Genomic DNA, 22653 nt, shown 5'->3' with positions numbered 1-22653 from the left:
CAAACGAAGATTCTGTTCTCTAAGAGAAATAACTGTATGGATACCTCTGTCCATGCTCTAGTTTCTCTTACAGGATGTATCTACAATGGAGACAGAATTGTTCTACAATCATTCTCAAATACTTGTTCCCTAACTTTGCTGATTGGTGCATCACCAAAAGACTACTGCCTTGATATCCTTGATACCTATCTAAAATTCCTTTCCACCAAAATGCTATGTTTGTGAACATTTACCTTCTTGTCAGAGAGATGTTGTCACCTCTGAAAAGTAACTTCTGTATAGTCCCTTTTAACATTAATACTTTGTTTTTTACAGATTCTTTCAGAAGTGGAAGGGAACCTGTTCTTTTCTCCAGCAAGCATGCAAGTAATTTTAGCTCTTGTACATCTTGGTGCAAAGGGCAAGACTGCTCAGGAGATTGCAAATGGACTGAATCTTCCATCTGATAAGAAGACCATTGAGGATGGCTTTAGAGAGTTAATGAATCAGTTAAAGGTTTGTATGAATCATCTGTTGTATGCTTTTAAATTACTTGTGTATTAAGACTCATATGAGTAAATAATCTATCAATACTAAAAAATTGTAAAACGGTTAAATTTAAAAAATAAAACAGTAACAATAATGGCAGGACCATGAAAGATTTAGAAGAAATAAAGATTGGATTCCCAGGAAGGAGGTACCATTATTTCTGCATTGGAAGATTATTTTTAGTTTTAATTTATTTTATTCTTAATTATTATTATTATTATTATTATTATTTTTAACAAATGTTTGAGGAAGTGGGTTGGAAAAATGGTTTAAATTGTAATGGGTGAATCACAGTTTAAATAAACACTGACTAAGTAGGGTAACTGGAATACAGCAGCCCTTTTGAGATGCAAGATGTTGAATTATAGTGATTATAAATTATTGTGGACTCTAGGCAAAGACCAATGATTTCATGTACCTGTTAATGTTGCCCTGTTTGGTTTAATTTGTTAAATAGCAAAGCAGGAGCCTGCAACCATTATATGAGTAGGTTGTTAATAACAAGACTCCAGGCTCATAATCAGAATATCTGTCAGTAAACACCACAATTTGTGTGTGAACACAAAATACTTATGAGATATTAAGAACAAATATACTTAGTTTCATTGACAAACAAGTTAAGTAATGGAAAAAACACTTACTACAGAGTATCATGTTGAAGAGGAATTTATCATGGCATTGGTGCTCAGCTAAGAGTGTTCCCCTATTAAAAAATCAGATTCATAACATACCACTAGGTGGCATAGTTGTAGTGATGCTGGGATTGTGTGTTAAATGTTGATGTACATTTGTTAACAAGAACAACTGCAGGAACAAGTGCAAAACTATAAAACATCAATTATTATTTTTGTATCGAGGACAGTACAATATTTATTTACAAAATCAAACATATCTACAATATATACTCAGGATTTTATACAAGTCAAATTGGTTTTGAGGCCAGAAACTGGCAGTCCTCATTCCTGGAACACTTGCCATGACCAGGTCATCAAGTGTGCAAGATTCAGGCAACTTTGGGCAGATTCTCCACATTCACAGGTTGCATCTCCAGAAATGTATCCCCATCGTTTCAAGTTTTGTTTGCACTGCATCACTCCAGTCCACAGTCTGTTCAGTCTTCCACGTCCGATGGCGTAGTTGGAAACCAGCAGCAGGCTATTACTTTAGGCTTTGGCTATTATTTCCAATTATTTTGTCCCACCACAGCTCAATTAGGTGAGTGGGAGGTGAAGATGTAATTGCTTCAGTTGTTTGCAGGAAACTCTTTCTGGACTTCAGCCTTGAACACGGTGCTTCACTTCCAAACAAGGGGTGCCTGGGATCATTTTCCTATTTTTGTTTTCAACTTCTGCCACTGTTCTTCGTCTTATCTCCATGGGTGCTATGCCTGCCAGGTGGTAGATTTTGTCAACTGGAGTTGGTCGTAGGCAACCTGTTATAATGCAGCCTGTCTCATTGAGAGTGGTATCAGCATGCTTGGTGTATGCAGAGTTCTGCCTGACTGGTGCTGCATATTCAGCTGTGGAGAAACATAAAGCTAAGGCAGATGTGCATAGGACATACGGTTGAGCTCCCCATGAGCTATTAGTGAGCTTGCGTATTATATTATTTCAGCTGCAGACTTTGAGCTTTGCTTTCTCGAAGTGATCTTCGAAAATGAGAGCCCAGTCAAACTTTACTCCGACGTATGTAGGGGTGTATGTATGTTGTAATTGTATTCCCCTCCAAGTTATGTCCTATTTTCTTCTAGCGTGTCTATTTCTCAAGTGAAACACACACACACATGTGTTTTGGTTGGGTTAGACTTTAGGTGGTTGGTGTCATAGAATTTTGTCAGGTCTTCAAGGGCTGCAGTCAGTTTCATTTCCACCTCTTGAAATGTACATTCTTGGGCTGCAGCTGCTGTATTGTCGGCATAGATGACAGATTGGTCATTGGTGTAGATATTGTACAGCAGTGGCGCCATCACATTGCCTTGGGGATGACCATTCTTCCGTATTCTCTGTCAACTTTTCTTGTTATTCAGGATGACGAAGAACTGCCTGTTTTGAAGTACGTGCTGGGTGAACTTCATTAATCAATAGAACTTGGTGATTGTATAAATCTTCCTTATGAGTGAGTTGCAATTTACTGTATCATACACTGCTGTTAGGGCCACGAATGCCACACCTGTAATTTGCCCTCTCTCATATCCATTCTCTATGTGCTGAGTTAGGTTGAGGATCTGGCCACAACATGATTTTCCTGGCCAAAATCCTGCCTGTTGCTTGATTAGGCTCCTGTCTACATAACCTGATATGAGGTTCAGGATCATTCTTTCCAACAGTTTGCATACAACAATAAACCATGCTAAAGAGCTTTTTCTTTAAGGAAAACTAAGAATCATAATTATTAGTGCACAAAGATCACATTAAAAAAAAGTACATCTTTAATACTTTTGGTATGAGGAAGGAATAATGGGGAGGTATAATGCTAACTGATATTGATGGCTTCGAAATATTTTCATAAAAGCTACTGCTTACTTTTGGCTCTCTATGGGATGATTAATGTTAAAGGCTCTCTAGGGGATGATGTAATGTTCACTTGGCAGTGCCAGTTTTTGCATTGCATCATGATTTAGTAAAACATATGCAGCTGGTTGAGCAAAGCGAAATCACTTTAGTCTGACCATGACTGCCTGCCAACACTACTCCAACATGAAGATGTCATATGTGGCTGGTCCCATTGCAGCATGTGCTGTTTGCGCTGTAGACCCAGTACAAAGTAGTCCTCTCCAAAATGACAATAATTTTTACTAATTTCACACATTTTGGCATTATAAAATGAATTATATGGGTTTAAAAGTTACTTCGATCATTCTAAATGAAATATATTTATTCTGCTGAAGCTCAAATGGGAAAATTCTCCACAATGTGTGTCTCACGGATACAGACATGGCTACAATGCATAAGAGCTCCAATTTCTGGTGGAAACAAATCACATGTGCAACTAATATTTTTGAGATCTTCAGAGTCCGTTGTATGCTGTCTGCTATGTTATTGTAATGCCATAAAGAGGAGCAGTGGAGGACAAGGGGGACAGGGTGGACAGAAGTGCTGTGAAATAATCTCAGCATATGTAAACGAGAGCCAGCTATTTCCACCATTTGTAAACTTGAAATACAGAGAAAAAAACCTATTGTAGGTCTATTAGGTATTGCACAATCAATTATATAAGATAAAAGCAAAAGTTTTTAATTGTATATAGATGTTATTAAATTATTGCAGCCCTAATTGCATGAGAATGTGATATATTCTGTATAATCTTATTTACAATCCAAGAGTATGTCAGGATAGGGTGAACATGAACCAGAATACAGAAATCTGCACCAGAGTACAGAGGAAATAAGGTGGTAGAGCACAGAACATTGACAAAAATTTATTGTTATTGACTTATAATCGCCACTTTGCTAATAAAGTCACAGTACAATAAAAGTCTTAAAATTTACAAGCGCCAAAACAGCAATGAAGAACATGAATACTGTTTACAGTCCTTATAAGAGATCATTTATTCCATGATTAGTTGAACGTAGGGAAATGATATGCATTTACACACGTAGCCTTTACTGTCAGAAAACAATCACTGTGTGGGTAAAAATCATCTTCCTAACATAGTTCCAGAGATATGATGTCATCAACAATGAGACGTGTGAGAAACTGCCACATCACACATGATATTTAAATTTATTACTTCTGTGCTACTAACTGTATTTGCAATAAATTTCACAGACGGTATCTGCATATGCCACTAAATGCACCTACAAATGTATATCGTGATACCACACATAATTGAGGAAATGTTGTGTCGTAAACACTGAGATGGTTGAAAAGCTGCTGCACTGTGCATGACATTCAGATTTACTGCTTATTCGCTGCCAATTGCATTCTTAACTCACATGTGCCGCTGAATGTACCTACAAAACTATATCATTGTATGACAAATAAATCAAGAGATATGACATCACAAACATTCAGATGCGTGAAAAACTACCACGTCAAGTTTGACATTTAAATTTATTACTCCTTTGCTATGGACTCTATTCACAACATATTTTGTAGACTGTATCCACACATGCCACTGAATGTACCTACAGAAATACGTCATTCCACAACACACAGTTAAAGAGATATGACATAAACTCTGAGATGCGTTAAGAACTGCCACATCTCGCATGAAGTTACATTTATTCTTTATTGCTAAGACACTCGTATAGTCAAGTCAAATTAAGGACATCCCTGACCCCTGGCAATACTTTTGACAGCTTTCAACTGTGAAGTACTAGCAGCTGTAAATGAAAACGGTAGCCATCTATAGAGCAATGCCATAGGGATGTTTATAAAATATCATTGCAGACTTGTGAAGCAGCCGCACCCATTGTACAGAAACTGTTTGGCATAATGTTTCTTAGTTTGGATATTGTACTTATACATGTGTACCTTATGAGTATATCTTTGTACATGTGAGAGGTGATTTCACAAATACATGGAAACAAAATTTTTTCCGATATTCGCTACAAAACAGGTTCATTTTTTCTTTTTTTTCATTTTTTCTTCTAATAGACAACTGCCAACTGAATACCCAGGCAATGCTACACTTGTCAGCTAGTTTAGTTTTACTATTGCAGGCCAGCCAAGATTGACAAAGACCATCCTACTGTTACTGGCCTAATGACTGTCATTGCCAACATTAACAGGGAACTGTAGATATTGTCTTATAATTATCGATATCTACAGTAATCAGGTGCTAGGTGCAGTAAGATGGTCTTGTGCACCCATTTTGGCCATGCGTTTGAAATCAAATAAAGGCATCCTTCCTTTCTCACCTCATTTGAATATTGTTTACTGCTGTATTAGCTGTCTGTGCAGGTTCTTGCCTGAATGTGGATTTGCTGTTAGTTTGAATAGCACACAGCTAAATAAATTGTAATCATGCAGTAGGACATGTTGTTTGTAATCTTGCCTTAAAGTTGTGGCACAATCTCTTGTGGCTTTGTACATCTCATCACCCCACCCCGTTCCTCTCATCCCTATTTAGCTCCTTCCCATTACTCGTGAATAATCAAACCCGTACCCTCACCTCATCACTGGGTATTCTGTCCATGACATTAGGTCAGCTCTGTTGGGGAAACCAAGACACAATGGCATTCGAACAACCAGGATGACCAACACATAGCTGGGCTTTCATTTTGTGTTGCAAAAATAAGACAGATAGAATGAATTTTCACTCTGCAGCAGAGTGTGCACTGATCTGAAACTTCCTAACAGATAAAAACTGTGTGCCAGACTGGGACTCAAACTGACCTTTGCCTTGTGGGCAAGTGCTGTGCTGACTGAGCTGTCTAAGCACAACTCACGATCTGACTTCACATCTTCACTCCCACCTTTTTTACTTTGCCAGGAGGTTTCAAATCAGTACATTCTCTTCTGCAGAATGAAAATTCATTCTGGAAATGATCCCCCTGGCTGTGGCTTAGCCACTCCTTCTATAATTAATCATAATTTTTGGACTCAAGGATGGATATGCTTGTTAACAGTAATGATCGTATTGATCGGATTTTTAACTTTGCCAGTACATGTACAGCTGATGGTATTCTTTGTAAAATTGTAATATGCTTTATATGAAGTATTAGAGAAAACACCAGTTGAGTAACAAACTATTTCTCGCTTTTGGAAATATTAGTTCCTTCCTGTGGGAAGACAGAGAGCAAGAGATAGCTTTGGGAAGATAGGGAATGAGAGAAGATCACTCAGATTGAGAAGAACCCACCCACTGTGAGGATGAAAGGACATAAAAGATGAAGGGGATGTGCCAGAGAGTTGGAGGGCGAAGATAATACTTTTCCAGTTTCAGTCCGTACATGATAGAAGGACAGACTGGAAAGTAAAGACAGGTTTAGAGGAAGAGAAGTGGAATGAACAGTGCATTTAAGAACTAAGAGGAAAGCAGAAAAAGATGATACAAAAAAGCACATGCGTGCCCTTTTCTTAGGAACATTCACATATTAGCTCTCTCATCCCTATGTATTTGTGGAATCCTAGCAGCAATCGCGTGATACAGCATGAAGAAAGTCTTTGAAGTAGTCCATTCTGAACTTTTGTGGTGCATATGTTTCTCTGATGTACCTCTGCTTACTGATAAAATATAGATTTATGGTATTCACGATCACCATTCTTTCGACCTGACACATCCTCACATATATCTACTCTACATATTTATGACAGAGGGGCCCAGAAAAATGTAGACACTCTTTGATAGTTAATATCATTGGAACAAAATGACATATCATTGCAATTTTGTGCAGTAGCAGAGTCCATTTTAATCAGCAAATCTTGGTGCATGTTTTATGGCAGATGACAGTGCAGCAATGAATGAAGTAAGATTGGCATTTGAATAACACAATGCAATATTGAAGTGGTACTGGAAGTACAGAAACACGATGGAGGTACAAAGGCAGTGGCATAATGTGTACGAAAGTCAGCCCCCAGCATGTACAACAATTTATCATATCCAGGAAAAATTTGAAACCAACAGTACTGTTCAGTACGTGTGTAAGGAAAGGTCTGACCAACCAGAAATGTCAACAAGTCCAGCTTTCAGCACTGCTGTGTTGCAACATTTTACTAGGTACCCTAAACAGTGAGTCAGAGTGCACATGAAAGCAGTGTAAGCCAATCAAATGTATGACGAATTCTGAAGGCTGCAAAGTGGAAAGTATAAGAATGGAGCACTATGAGCGTTTTGAAGGCATGCTTTGCAAGGATGAACAGTTTTCAGGGATGGTTATCTGGTTTGATGAGGCACAATTCAAACTGAATGGTACTGTAAACTGCCACAACTATGTGTACTGGGTTCCTGAAAATCCTCATGTTCAGGAGAATGAACATGTTAATCTACTGGGTATTAATGTATGGTGTGATCTGTCATCGCTCAGTTTGATTGGCCCATTCATCTTTGAAGGAACCTTAACTCGTGAGGTGTATCTTCACATGCTGGGAACATCAATTTTATCTGTTGTCTGACAAGTGTTCGGAAATGAAGGATTTTACCTACAGCTAGATGGTGCTCTGCTTGACTAACATAGAGATGTCAGAGAGTACTTGGATGAAAATCTACCTGAGTGATGAATAGGTCAAAGAGGAACTGTTGAGTACCAAACATGGTCTCCATACATTACACCTCTTGACTTCCACCCATGGGGGACCTTGAAAAATGAAGTTTATGAACAGAAGCCAGCAACACTGAATGAGCTACAATAAACCATCAAGGCGCACTGTGTGGCTATCACACCAGCAACACTGAAAGCCGTAGTTCAGTCAACAGTTCAGCAGTATCAATGTTGTTTGGCTGCTAATGGGAGTCACTTTGAACGCATAAAATAATTACTCCCCCCCCCCTCCCATGCAAGAATTGTAGCAGTATGTTATTTTGTTCCATTAACATTCTCTGTCTTGTTCATACACATGAGCTACAACACTGAGAATTTTTGACATGACAGCAGTAGTCACTGTCTGATGTACATCTGAGAAAAATCTGAAGACAGCCAAAGTTGAAGGGCAGCACATATACAGGTCCATTAAACAGAGTTCATAGCCAGCATCTAAGTGTGGTGATTGTAGCTGTGAGCAGATCCACCCAGAAATGTATTGATAATCAGATAGATCACAACACATGCCTTATGACCATAGTTATGAACGTTTCTGATGTAGCTGCGAAGAGACTGGTGGCTGCAGCAGCAAGCATGACGTTATGGCACCATGCTGAGTTGTGCTGCTCCCGTGGGCTCTGATGTGTTGACAGTTTTAATATTCTTGAATATTACACCCTTTACCCTTGAAATAGCTGCATAGGGACAGAAGAGCTCCAGTTCATGCCTCCTTTGAGATGGTAGAGGGAGAAGATAGGCCAATAACCTGTCTGCTGGATCCAATGAAAGGCCACTACAAAAACTATGCAACATTGCCTTATGTTGCTATCAAGTTCACCTGTTCAGGGACTCTGAGTCTGCATCCAGCCTTGCTGGATTACTGATAACAACTGACACACCAATATCTGTGGAGTCATCTGCTGCATTGTCAAGTCACTTATGGGTCAAAGGGAACACATGTGATTTTCCGGTGTCATGAGGGATTTGGTACCCATGGGTATGATTGGCAGCGTCTGAGCCATAACTAAATGGGTGGGAGCGATGTAGCTGCCACAGGTCAATTTGTTGATGTGACAAATGCAGTGCTGGAGGTAGCAGCATTGGTTGTTGTAGCCTTTCTGGCCTTCTGGCCATAACTGATTATTGGTGCCAGAGAATTCCATATTTCCAGGTCACTTTACACATGAAGGCACCATGCATGACCTCCAGCGAGGGGGTTGACCATCCTGGGTTCCTGCCAGAAGACTGCACCCAGACTGGGGCGTCTCTGTGAAAGTGGAGGATACATTGTGGATTCATGTGTTAGGTTAGTATTGTACTCGGTCATGTCTTCTGGCCAGTATAGTTGGTAGCACTACATCCATGTCCTGCAGGTAGCCTAATTGCTGAGTCACAAGTTCCCCTCTTTCCGAGGTGTCAACTTGTTGCTAATCTGTGTGTGCATCATGGGCCTATTCTGTCATCTGTGATCACATGATTACACATATATATTTGTCTGCTTGCCTATACAGACCATAGCACAACCGTCACCAGACAGACAGGTCCTTCTCAGGGCAATTATGCCAGACATATTCAATGGCCGATCTATGAGAGCCGACTCCCACCCTAGTTGCTGTGGTCCATCAGTCAGAGCCACATCTGCTGGTCACCAAATGTCCACCAGCTGTGCCACCATGACTCTTTCATGCCTGCAGTCTGCCAACACAGCTGAATGTGTGCTGGCTGCACCACTATCGCCTGATCACATCAGGTTGCTGCCTAGCCCTCACCGCAACATCATTAACAGACACCAGCCACACCTGTGCCATGGCACCATGCCATTTTCCTGACAGATCTGGAGGAACAATTTCTGTTACCTTATTGAATGCCTCATTGTCCTTAATTTTGTCTCAGTCATGCAATAAACTATTGCAGATGCATACCTGAGAACTGCTGTTTATTTACTGGGCTCTTGACGCTGCACAAAGACACCAAAGCTAGCAATGGGGTTGATCTGCAGGTGTTCTCAGCATCTTTGCATGCTGCCATAGTGTCCGGACATGGCTGCTTTCATGTCCTTTCCAGCTATGGCCCTTCTGCTTCAGCTGAGCCCATTAGTCATCATGTTTCTGGTAGTTGCCGTCAATCAGTCTTGCTTCCCACTGACAGCTGACACCTCCCAAATGTCCCACTGATGCACCAGAATCTGGCTGAGCCCATCGATAATTGCATATCTTGTGGCCACTGTTGTTTGAGCTTGCTTTACATTGGGCGCCAGATGACTCCCAGACTTTCCCACCAGCTCATCTGCTCCCAGCTGAGCCCTTGCTGCTGCATTGCAATTTTTTTTCCCCAGGAGCCATTTCCATCCTTCTGGTGCTCTTCTGTAGCACTTCATGCCTAGAAAATTTTGTCCAGTTGCACTGCATGTTTCTTGCTTTCCTTTTGGTGGTATCTTTCTTGATGTTTTCTCTGCTTACCATGTTCCCCCACATTGCACATCCAGTGATGTCTTTTCTGCCACTTCAGGCCTTTCTCCTGACCCTCCCTTTGTTTTTTACATGTTTCTCCATATGCCATACATCCTTGCTGGCTGTCATATCTCATATGGCTCCTACTGGTCGAGACTTTGCTCCTAGCAGCCAACAGTGCCCTTCCAGTCCATCATCCCTTCTTATCACTCACAGTGTGCCCTCAGCCCAGGGTCCCTTCTCTGCCCTCCAGGTGTCTCCTTTCCCCTTCTTGACTCTTCACACTCAACTGAGATGACTCTGCCATCTCCTCCTAAGGTGGGAGAGATATTATACCTGGAAATATCTTTTGGCCAGTACAACCACTACATAAGCATCCTGCAGGTAGCCTAATTGCTGGGCTACAGACACTGCTCTTCGAGAGGTGCCACCTTTCCACTAAGCTGCGTGCATGCCATACAGTAGCAGCACTCCAATTGCAGACCTATTCCTTCATCGATGATCATGTAATTACATGTCATATTCATCTGCCTGCCTAAATGGGACACAGCATGACCACCGGCAGGCAGATACAGCCCGCTCTGGGCATTATGCTGGCCACATTCTGCAGTACACCAATTAGAGCCAAATCACATCCCACTCTGAGCAATTATGCCGACCGCTTCCTGTGTCCCATCAGTCAGAACCACATTGCCCATTAGCTGAATGTCTGCTGGCTGTACCTTTGCAGCCCATTCAATCCTGTGGCCTGTCATCGCTGCCAAATGTATGCTGGTCAGACCATTGTGGCCTGATCACACCGAATGCCAGCCAAGCTGACGCCACGGCACCATGTCATTTTCCTGACAGTCTGTTGGAGCATTTTCTGCTGTCTTATCAAATGACTCATTATTGTTAATTTTGTCTCAACTATGCCATAAACTATCGCAGGCGCATACCTGGGAACATCTGTATACCTTCTGCGCCTTTGCCACCACAAGAGGACATGAAAGTGATGATCAGTGCTGCTTCTGTTAAAAGTTTTGCTGACTCCTTTGATCATCTGTGTATTAGAGTATCCACTAGGCACTCTGTTTCCCCATTACTCTTACCTGGAAGAGAATTAAAATCCAGTGATGCTGTTCTGAATGCAAAAGAATTTGAAACTGGTGTGACGTAAATGGTGGGTCATTATAATACATAGTGGTTTGTGGTAATCCATGGATTGTGTATTAAGAGTGGCCATGTTAATATACTTTTGCACCGAAATTCCTTATGCCACAGAGCCAGATTATTTTTTTATATTTTTTTATTATTATTATTATTATTTTTTTTTTAGTGCTAGTTCTTGGTATCTATAGACTTATTCCAGAGGTTCAGTGAAATGAAAATAAAACACTACTCTAACAAAATATTATGATGTACCTTCATTTAACTAAAAGACTTCTTATATTTTAAAATTACTGTTTAATAAACATATTTGCTCAATTCTTTTATGAAATAAGATCATGAAAACAAATGTTTCAATAACAGACTTCTAGAAAATTACACAAGATTCTTCAAGTTTTTTTGTAAAGTATCTTACAATATTAGTTTGCTTTCTTATACATGATGTAGCAGGAAATTCCTCATGACAATGCAGGAAGTAGAGATTCACACAGTTTGCAATGAGATCAAATTGTGGTGAGAATAATGATACCACATTTAACGTTTCATCTTTGGCAACAGTGTAGTTTGTTCGTAGTTGATACTATTAGATCATCTGTAGATTCTCAACATTTCTTTTTGACTTGATGTTGCTTTCCTGATGAAGAAAATAGAAGATTTTTGAAAATCTTGAATCTGCAATGGCTTCTAAGCAAAATGTTGACCAAGAACATTTTACATAATAAACCTGTCTATCTGCCTGTTTGTTAATCACAACAACTCTCATAAAATTCAGTCATGTGAATGTATCGCCAGCTTCTCCTGAAATTAAGAAAATTATATATCCTATCAAAGATAAAAGTTCATTTGGATTTTGTGGGGTTTCCAATTAGATTAGATTAGATTAGATTAGATTTACTTTCATTCCAATTGATCCGTAGTGAGGAGGTCCTCCTGGATGTGGAACATGTCAGAAAAACAACAATACATGACAAATATTTACAACTAAAACAAATAAGCTAATGTACCATTCCACAGGTCCCAAGTGGAATGATCGTCATTTTTAATGAACACTAAGAGTCATTTTACAAATACTAATGCACTGAATTTAAAATAAAAAACGTTTTTTATTTATTTATAAGGTAATAAACATGTAATACAACTACTGTAATACTTATTTACAATGAACACATTACTGCACTGAAATGGTGCAGAAGTTAGATTATACTTACACACACACACACACACACACACACACACACACACACACACACACACAAATTTTCAGTTAACACATTACTGCACTGAAATTGTGCAGAAGTTATGTTGTACTTATATACAAATCAGTTGGTTTTACTAAGAAATTCATCAATGGAGTAGAAGGAGTTGGCCACCAATAAATCCTTTAGGCTTCTCTTAAACTGAATTTCATTGGTTGTTAAGCTTTTTATGGCTGCTGGCAAGTTATTGAAAATGTGTGTTCCTGAATAATGCACACCTTTTTGTACAAGACTAAGTGATTTTAAATTCTTGTGAAGATTATTCTTATTTCTAGTATTGATTCCATGAATTGAGCTGTTGGTTTGAAAAAGTGATATATTTTTAATGACAAATTTCATTAAGGAATAAATATACTGGGAAGCTGTAGTTAGTATCCCTAGTTCCCTAAACAGGCTTCTGCAGGATGTTCTTGAGTTCACACCACATATAATTCTTACTGCACGTTTTTGTGCCCGGAAAACTTTAGCTTGGCTTGATGAATTACCCCAAAAAATAATCCCATATGACATTATGGAATGAAAGTAAGCATAGTATGCCAGCTTTTTCATTTTTATATCCCCTACGTCTGACAAAATTCGCATTGCAAACAGAGATTTGTTAAGACGCTTCAGCAGTTCTGTGGTGTGCTCCTCCCAATTGAATTTATTATCAAGCTGTAATCCCAAGAATTTAACACTGTCCACTTCTTCTATCTTCTTGTCATCATATGTTAGACATATACTCTTGGGACACCCCTTACAAGTTCTGAACTGCATGTAGTGTGTTTTTTCAAAGTTTAGTGACAAAGAATTGGCTAGGAACCAGTGATTAATGTCCACAAATATTTTATTGGCTGATCTTTCTAAGACTACACTTGATTTGCTATTTATTGCAATGTTTGTATCATCGGCAAACAAAACAAACTTGGCATCTGGTAATGTTACTGATGAAAGGTCATTGATATACACAAGAAAAAGTAAGGGCCCCAAAATGGAACCTTGTGGGACCCCACATGTAATTAGTTCCCAGTTGGATGATGCCTGATAGACATGTATCAAGCTCTTTCCTAATAACACCCTTTGTTTCCTGCCAGAGATATAAGATTTGAACCATTTTGCAGCATTTCCTGTTCCACTATAATATTCTAGTTTACTTAAAAGGATATTGTGATTTACACAGTCAAATGCCTTTGATAGATCACAAAATATACCAGTTGCCTGCAATTTTTTGTCTAATGAATTAAGCACATTTTCACTGTAAGTGAAGATAGCCTTCTCAATATCAGAACCTTTTAGAAATCCAAACTGTGACTTTGACAGTATGTTATTTGAGATAAGATGGTTATAAAGACGACGGTACATTACTTTTTCGAAAATTTTTGAGAATGCTGGTAACAGTGAAATTGGACGGAAATTTGATGCTATTTCTTTATCTCCCTTCTTAAACAGTGGCTTAACTTCAGCATATTTCAGCCATTCAGGAAATATTCCACTGATAAACGACTGGTTACACAGATAGCTTAATATGTTACTTAGCTCAGAATCACATTCTTTAATTAACTTTGTTGATATTTCATCATACCCACTAGATGTTTTTGATTTTAAAGATTTTATGATGGACATTATTTCTGTTGGGGTAGTGAGGGTCAAATTCATATTATGGAAATTACTTGAAATGTCTGGTCTAAGGTAATCCATAGCAGCATCTACCGAACCTGACAACCCCATCTTTTCAGTAAAAGTTATAAAATGTTTGTTAAAAAGTTCTGCAACACTATACACATCTGTCACCAATGTATCATTTACTCTTAATGCTATTTGTTCCTCTTCATGTCTGGTCCTACCGGTCTCCTCCTTCACTATATCCCATATTGTCTTTATTTTGTTATCTGATATGACTATCTTTTCCTTGTAATATATTTGCTTTGACATCCATATTACAGTCTTTAATATTTTGCAGTATTTCTTATAATGTGCTATAGCATCAACATTGGAAATGTTTCGGATTGACAGATACAGTTTTCTTTTTGTTTTACAAGATACCCTTATTCCTCGAGTAATCCATGGCTTCTTTGTAGATTTTCCTCTAACCTTGGTAAGTTTTGGGGGAAAGCAGTGTTCAAATAAGGTAAGCACTTTATTAGCAAAAATGTTATATTTTTCATTCATGCCATGAGCACTGTAAACATCAGTCCAGTGAATGTCTCTGAGGAGTGTCCTAAAATAATCAATTTTTGGCTTACTGATTACCCTCTTGAGCTCAGATTTAACAGATTTTATATCCTGTTCAGTATTAACATTTAACAGAAGGAACTGCATGTCATGGTCTGAGAGGCCATTGGCTATTGGTTTTGTAATATAATTTTGTTCATTGGACTTTTCTATAAAGATATTATCAATGGCTGTTTGTGAGCAAGTGGCTATCCTAGTGGGGAACTTTACTGTGGGAATTAAGTTGAATGATAGTGTTACTAACTCAAATAAGTTCTTATTCGGAGAGTCTTTAAGGAAATCTACATTGAAATCACCAGCAACCACTATTTCTTTGTTTTTGGTTATTAAATGGGCCAGTACAGCTTCAAGGTGGTTTACAAACAGATTAAAGTTACCTGCAGGTGCTCGATATACACTTAATATTATGAAAGATTTTTTGTGAAAATCTAATTCTGTTGCACATGCTTCCATATGCTGTTCTAGGCAAAATTTATGAATGTCTATGTTCTTAAATTTATGACAGTTCCTGATGAATGTGGCAACTCCTCCTTTCTCCATTTCTGATCTACAAAAGTGAGATGCTAACCTAAACCCTGTAACACTTAAAAGTTCTATACCAGTGGTCACATGATGTTCAGAGAGGCAGATTATGTCAGCTGGGTTTGAAGACTCTAATTCATCTATGCATATAGTTAATTCATTAATTTTATTTCTCAGTCCTCGAATATTTTGATGCAATAAAGATAGCTGACATTTCACATTGTCTGAGTTAAAATTGGGTGGAGTTAAAATATCTGCTGACAGTTGAAAATTCTTAACCAATGGCTGTTTATGCTGATGTAATAAGCTAGAATTATGTTTTTTGATTTCTTTTTCAAACTGAAGGTTTGTCTCAGTTTTAACCTCTCTTAAAATTTGCTTTCTTTCTGTCCTCCCTACCCTAAAAAAGGGTCTTTTCTGAATCCTATAACCACTGGTATTTTACCACTCATGACAGTGCCTCCCCCCTTTAACTTTCCTGCTATTTCCCCAGCCAATTTACCCTTCCCCTTCCTGTTGAGGTGAAGGCCATGCCTAGTATAATCCCACCTACTGACAGAATCAACATGAACCACACCAATGTGTGACCCCGCACCCGACATGAGCAGCCGTTCCAGCTCCAAATTAACTCTCTTGACAGAAGAGTTCAAATGAGGTCGGTCATGGCGCCCAAGAACAGATACAAACTCAACACTAGTATGCTTCGATGCTGATGCAATCTTCGCCAGGTCACACTCTATACTGTACCCAGGATTTCTGTCAATACTGTTACCTGCCCCACCCACTATAACCACGGTGTCTTCCTTAGTGAAATCTTTGCAAAGTGATCCTAAATCCTCTGTCACCTGCTCCAGACCAGCACTAGGTTTAAAAAAATTGGTGACCTGGTATTCTGATCCTAGTTCATCCTGCAAGAGTTGGCCAACACCTCTTCCATGGGAACTACCTAACAACAACACTTTCTTTCTCTTTTCTGATTTCCCTACATTCTTACTTTTCAATCTGCTGCTGAAAGTTTGTTGTGCCCTGTCTACACCTGCAACTGCTTGAGGCTCACCAGCTTCTAACTGAAGCAACAGGTCAAATCTATTTTCCACATTCACCATAAAGCTGTCAGACAAAGTTCTAGGCCTGTTCCTCCTGTTGCCTGTTGCCACTTCCCACCTCTCTTTACCCTTCTCCCTCCTTAACCTGTCAAGATCTCCCCTGGCCTTGTCTAATTCAGCCTGAAGGGCAGCAATTTTCCCCTCCTGTTCCAGTATCTTCCTATCTCTACTACAAATCCTACAAAACCACTGATGAGTCTCATTTACTTCCCCTATTCCCACGCCACTACAGTCACCCACATGGAAAAAACTACAGCACCCATCACACCAAAGCCCCGACCTAACAATTCTACGGCAAGTCAAGCACTTTTCACTCATGATAAACGTAATAGTTGATTAAGAATAAGTCAGTTAAATTACAGATAAACACGAAAATATGGTTACACAAATTTGGCCTATACGCAACTGTGTGTAAACAAAAACAAAAGTGCAAAGTTTCTGAAACAACAAGTTAAACTTTACGCTACTTTCCGGAAATGCTAGTTAAATAATGAAGAGGTAAGCTAAGTTAAATTGCTGGAGAGAGCAAGGAACAACTAAGCGAAATTCTATAGATTTGCTGCAGCAGAACGTAAACAAAAAATACGACTGTACGGTCTTTTCGCGTTTTCTGCTATATTACGTAAAGAAAAGTGAAACCTTTAATGGTACACTTAAACGGCACACTAATACACTTATTTACCACGTAATCAGTACTAATCTATATGTTTTATAATCTAAAATAACTTATCTTTACGAGAACACCAAAACTCGCGCTAGTCGCCTGGCTGCAGGGCTGTAGCCACCTCTAAGATACTAAAAATTTATTTCCATACAGTAAGTCCTGTATTATCATAAATATGTAATGCATCACTAACTCAGGGCATTATTCCAGATATACTGAAATATGCCACCATTAAATCCTCCTTTAACAAAAATGATAAGAGTGATGTTGATAACTACCAAACTGGTTCATTTCTGACATTATTTTTCAAAATTTTTGAGAAGGTGATGTAATCTAAAATAGTATGTCACATGAGCAACAATAATATCCTCAGTAAACACAGTTTGGATTCTGGAAGAGTTGCTCTACTGAGAATGTCATTTATATGTTCACTCAACAAATTTTACAAGCAATAAATAAAAAAAAACCACTGGTTAGTATTTTCTGCACCCTGTCTTAGCCATTTGACTGTGTAAATCACAATAATCTCCAGGTTAAACTGAAGTTTTATGGAATTGATGGTGTAGTCAACCATTGGATAGTGTTATATCTAACCAAAACAATGTAGGAAGTTGTAGCCAGTAATTCAACCAGTGTAGTTTGGGGAAATGATTCTGACTGGGTAGAAATCACATCTGAGGTTTCCCAAGGCTCAAGCTTAGGCCCACCATTGTTCCTCAGATGTGTAAATGATCATCTGTCTAATGTGCAACAAGTAAAATTAGTTATTTTTGTGGATGACACTTGATTGTAATCAATCCCAGCAGACATAAAGCAACAGAAGAAATTGGAAACAAGCTTCTCAAAAGCATCACTGACTGATTGTCTGCAAATAGTCTCACCCTAATTTTAAAAAGACACAACATAATAAGTTCTTCACATCTAGGGTACAACACCAATCTTCTTTAAGAAAGAAAGTCTTCATTGCTCAAAAATGTGCTTCAAGATTAATAAGGGACACTCACCCACAATAATCTTGTAGACATCTGTTTAATAAGTTGGGCATACTGACTACTGCTCCACAGTATATATATTCCCTCATGAAGTCCATCATAAATAATCCACTGCAGTTCAAAAGGAACAATGCTGTACATAATTACAATACCAGAAGGAAAATTTACGTTCATTACCCCACATTATGGTTGTGTTTAGCATAAAAAGGGGTGCACAATGCTACAACTAAAATTTTTGATAACTTACCCTCTGATATAAAATATCTGACAGACAGCAGAGTAAAAGTTGAAAAAAAAGTGAAAAAGTTTTTCCAGGATAACTCCTTCTGTTCCGCAGAAGAATTTCTGTTATTGTAACAGGTAAAAGCTTTGTGTAATTTTAACTCTTTGTCCTGTGTATGCTCTTTCCAATTGTTGATTATGATCTATACATTGTTGTCATAATTACAAATCACCTTTTATTTATGATATGTCTTTTCTGCTAATTTGTAAGTAAATTAAAATAGCACTGTTTTTTATGTGTTTCAAAATTGGTAAAATCTCCAAAATTACTTCATGTTTTAAATTCATTGATTCGTCAGTTCATTGTGGTTTTAAAGAGAATTGATGTTCATTGTAGGGATCTGATGACACAGTGCTTGAAGCAGCCAACAAGGTTTATGCACAAGTGAGTTTTCCAATTAAAGAAGAATTCAGAGCATCTGCTGCAAAATTTCTAGCTGAAGCTGAGGAAGTTGATTTTATCAAAGAAACAGAGAAATCAAGAGCTATAATCAATGAATGGGTGGAGAACAAGACAAATAAGAAGATAACGAATTTAATGCCTGAAGGTAGGAGATTTCTTTTTACTATCTTTTAAGTTTATTGTAAGTATGTCTTTGTGCAAAATCTCAACAAATGTTTCACAAACTAAATTTTAGTTGATGTACTTTTATAACCTTTATAAACAAGGCACTCCAATAAAGACTTTAAAACTTTAACATTGTATATAAATGTATACTAACACCTTACAGTACATTCTCTGTTGTCATTCTCTAGCAAAATACAGCAATTTTTCACTCATGAAGTGATGAAGGGCATAAGCATATCACTAAAAGCACTACCAGTAGTTGTTCAAAAATGGCTCATTTTACTAACCTTGAATGTGACAACCATCAACCATACACTAAAAGTTTTGTAAGTAAATTGTTTAATTGTCAGATGATGTCATACAACAAGTGAGGCAAATGTTTCTTTCAGTCTTGCAAAATTTACTCGACAAGCATCTCTTGAATTGGGCTTTTCCTAAATGCTCTGGAACATATCATGAGATGTCATTTGCATACCTACGCAGATTTACAACAATGTAAGAACTAAAAGACACATGTCTTTGGCTCATAAAAAGATTTTTACTGAAATGTTATTTTAGTTGGATGAAGATGATTTCATCAAAACAAAATCTTCTGTGATAACTCAACTGATAACTGAAAAACTGTGATAGACTTTAAAACATATTCACACCTGCCTGTTTTTTACGCCTTAAGCAAGAGCGAAATTTACAGCGCTTCATCATTTTAAAAGATAGGCACTGTACCAATTGTCATTGACAAAAATTGTCAGTTACACCATGTACAGTACACTTCTAACTAGATAGCACACCATTGCACTGTCTTAACCAATTCTTTGACTCTCCAGTGACTGATTTCCAGGTGGATAGGTCAAGCTGAGACCATTGGACAGTCAGGCAATCTGCTGGACCTGATATCTCTTCATTTGTATAGTTTATCAAAATCAGCTACACTTCACTTTCATTCACTCACTGAACCAAAAGAAGACCCAAATCTGCAGTTAAAGAAATTGCGTACTGCTAGGAGTTTGGCAAGAACAATTTCAGATGGGATACTGCCATATCACCCACATTGCTCACTTTGAATCTTTAAAAAACTGTAATGTAAATGCTTGATGTATTTTGATAAGTAATAGCACTAAAACCAGTTACAATAAATTTATATACAACTGAAAAGCTGTAAATTTATTATGAAAAGGCTTTATATTAGATCATAATAACTCTGTTTTTCATGTAGTGTTCACTGCTGTGCTATTATTCTTTATAAGTACTACTTGCTATAAAATGTTTGCTTTCATAGTTACACACCTCCATATTTATACATGTTAACTACTATAAGAACCCATGAACCAAATGTATTTAAACTTTAGAGATTAATCCTCAAAATCAATTTGCAATTCCCAAACTTCTTTGCCCATGTGGGCTTACAGTGCTACTTATTGCACAAAGTTATAGTACAAGTCTTGTTTCTCTACATTTTTACATTATAGGCCCTTCCTCACAACTAATTTTATTTTCCATTATTTCCTGCTTTTTACATTTCTTTTTCGTTCTTTTTCTGTGTAGAAGTGTGATTTTGTAAGATTTCTTTTTTACATTGTTATGACTTGTGACTTAATGTAAATTTGTTCCAGACAGGGATTCCAATTATTATAGTAATTTGTAATTTTTTTTAGCTTACACTGCGTCTGTCATAATGTTATGTTCATATTTCTAATTCAATCAAATGAACACTGAGGCTTTAATTTTTAGTATAGTTCATTGGTATAGGATTAGTTAATGTTTAAAGAATTCAACTGCATCAGTTTTGTGATTGGTGGCCATGACATCCTGCAAAACAATACTAAATACCTCCTCTGAAAACTATGTAGAACAGGTAATTTGAAAGCCCACTCATGATGCAAACATATTGGGTCTAATAGCAATAAAATAGGCCTGACCCATTAGGGGATGCCCATGCTGAAGCTGATCTCACTGATATTGAGGTAGTTTCAGCAGTAATGATAACCAAAGTACAAAAGGTAAACAAAAGGAGTTGAAAGATTTACCGTAAAACCAAGGCATGTTTAGCCACAGGGTGATCCTCATTACCAACAAACACTGTCTGCCTGTGTCCATTCATGCGAATGGACAGTTTGTTGCTGGTCATTCCCACATAGAAAGCTTCACAGTGTAGGCAGGTTAGTTGGTAAATCATGTGGCTGCTTTCACACGTGGCTCTGCCTTTGATCGTATACACCTTCCGGGTTATAGGACTGGAGTAGGTGGTGGTGGGAGGGTGCATGGGACAGGTTTTACACTGGGGGCGGTTACAAGGGTAGGAGCCAGAGGGCAGGAAAGGTGGTTTGGGGATTTCATAGGGATGAACTAAGAGTTTACGAAGGTTAGGTGGACGGCGGAAAGACACTCTTGGTGGAGTGGGGAGGATTTCATGAAGGATGGATCTCATTTCAGGGCAGGATTTGAGGAAGTCGTATCCCTGCTGGAGAGCCACATTCAGAGTCTGATCCAGTCACGGAAAGTATCCTGTCACAAGTGGGGCACTTTTGGGGTTCTTCTGTGGGAGGTTCTGGGTTTGAGGGGATGAGGAAGTGGCTCTGGTTATTTGCTTCTGTACCAGGTCGGCAGGGTAGTTGCAGGATGCGAAAGCTGTTTTCAGGTTGTTGGTGTAATGGTTCAGGGATTCCGGACTGGAGCAGATTCGTTTGCCATGAAGACCTAGGCTGTAGGGAAGGGACCGTTTGATGTGGAATGGGTGGCAGCTGTTATAATGGAGTACTGTTGCTTGTTGGTGGGTTTGATGTGGATGGACGTGTGAAGCTGGCCATTGGACAGATGGAGGTCAACGTCAAGGAAAGTGGCATGGGATTTGGAGTAGGACCAGGTGAATCTGATGGAACCAAAGGAGTTGAGGTTGGAGAGGAAATTCTGGAGTTCTTCCTCACTGTGACTCCAGATCATGAAGATGTCATCAATAAATCTGTACCAAACTTTGGGTTGGCAGGCCTGGGTGACCAAGAAGGCTTCCTCTAAGTGACCCATGAATAGGTTGGCGTACGAGGGGGCCATCCTGGTACCCATGGCTGTTCCCTTTCACTGTTGGTATGTCTGGCCTTCAAAAGTGAAGAAGTTGTGGGTCAGGATGAAGCTGGCTAAGGTAATGAGGAAAGAGATTTTAGGTAGGGTGGCAGGTGATCGGCGTGAAAGGAAGTGCTCCATCGCAGCGAGGCCCTGGACGTGTGGAATATTTGTGTATAAAAAAGTGGCATCAATGGTTACAAGGATGGTTTCCGGGGGTAACAGACTGGGTAAGGATTCCAGGCGTTCGAGAAAGTGGTTGGTGTCTTTGATGAAGGATGGGAGACTGCATGTAATGGGTTGAAGGTGTTGATCTACGTAGGCAGAAATACGTTCTGTGGGATCTTGGTAACCAGCTACAATGGGACGGGCGGGATGATTGGGTTTGTGAATTTTAGGAAGTAGGTAGAAGGTAGGGGTGTGGGGTGTCAGTGGGGTCAGGAGGTTGATGGAGTCAGGTGAAAGGTTTTGTAGGGGGCCTAAGGTTCTGAGGATTCCTTGAAGCTCCACCTGGACATCAGGAATGGGATTACCTTGGAAAACTTTGTATGTGGTGTTGTCTGAAAGCTGACGCAGTCCCTCAGCCACATACTCCCGACGATCAAGTACCATGGTCGTGGAACCCTTGTCCGCTGGAAGAATGACGATGGAACGGTCAGCCTTCAGACCACGGATAGCTTGGGCTTCA

At 38.9% G+C, this 22653-nt stretch overlaps 1 protein-coding gene across 1 annotated transcript in view; it reads left to right on the top strand.

Moving 5' to 3' along the window:
• Nucleotides 1-22653, top strand: part of LOC126458479 (serpin B8-like) — a 266413-nt gene that overhangs the window by 72623 nt on the left and 171137 nt on the right. Inside the window, exons 3-4 of the mRNA XM_050095572.1 lie at nt 316-495; nt 18681-18891. Coding sequence (XP_049951529.1) covers nt 316-495; nt 18681-18891 — 391 coding nt within the window. The remainder of the gene's footprint in view (nt 1-315; nt 496-18680; nt 18892-22653) is intronic.

Source organism: Schistocerca serialis, chromosome 2 (genome assembly GCF_023864345.2).
Source record: "Schistocerca serialis cubense isolate TAMUIC-IGC-003099 chromosome 2, iqSchSeri2.2, whole genome shotgun sequence".
NCBI lineage: Eukaryota > Metazoa > Arthropoda > Insecta > Orthoptera > Acrididae > Schistocerca > Schistocerca serialis.
Note: the sequence above shows the minus strand (reverse complement) of the source record. Positions and strands in the feature narration are given on the sequence as shown.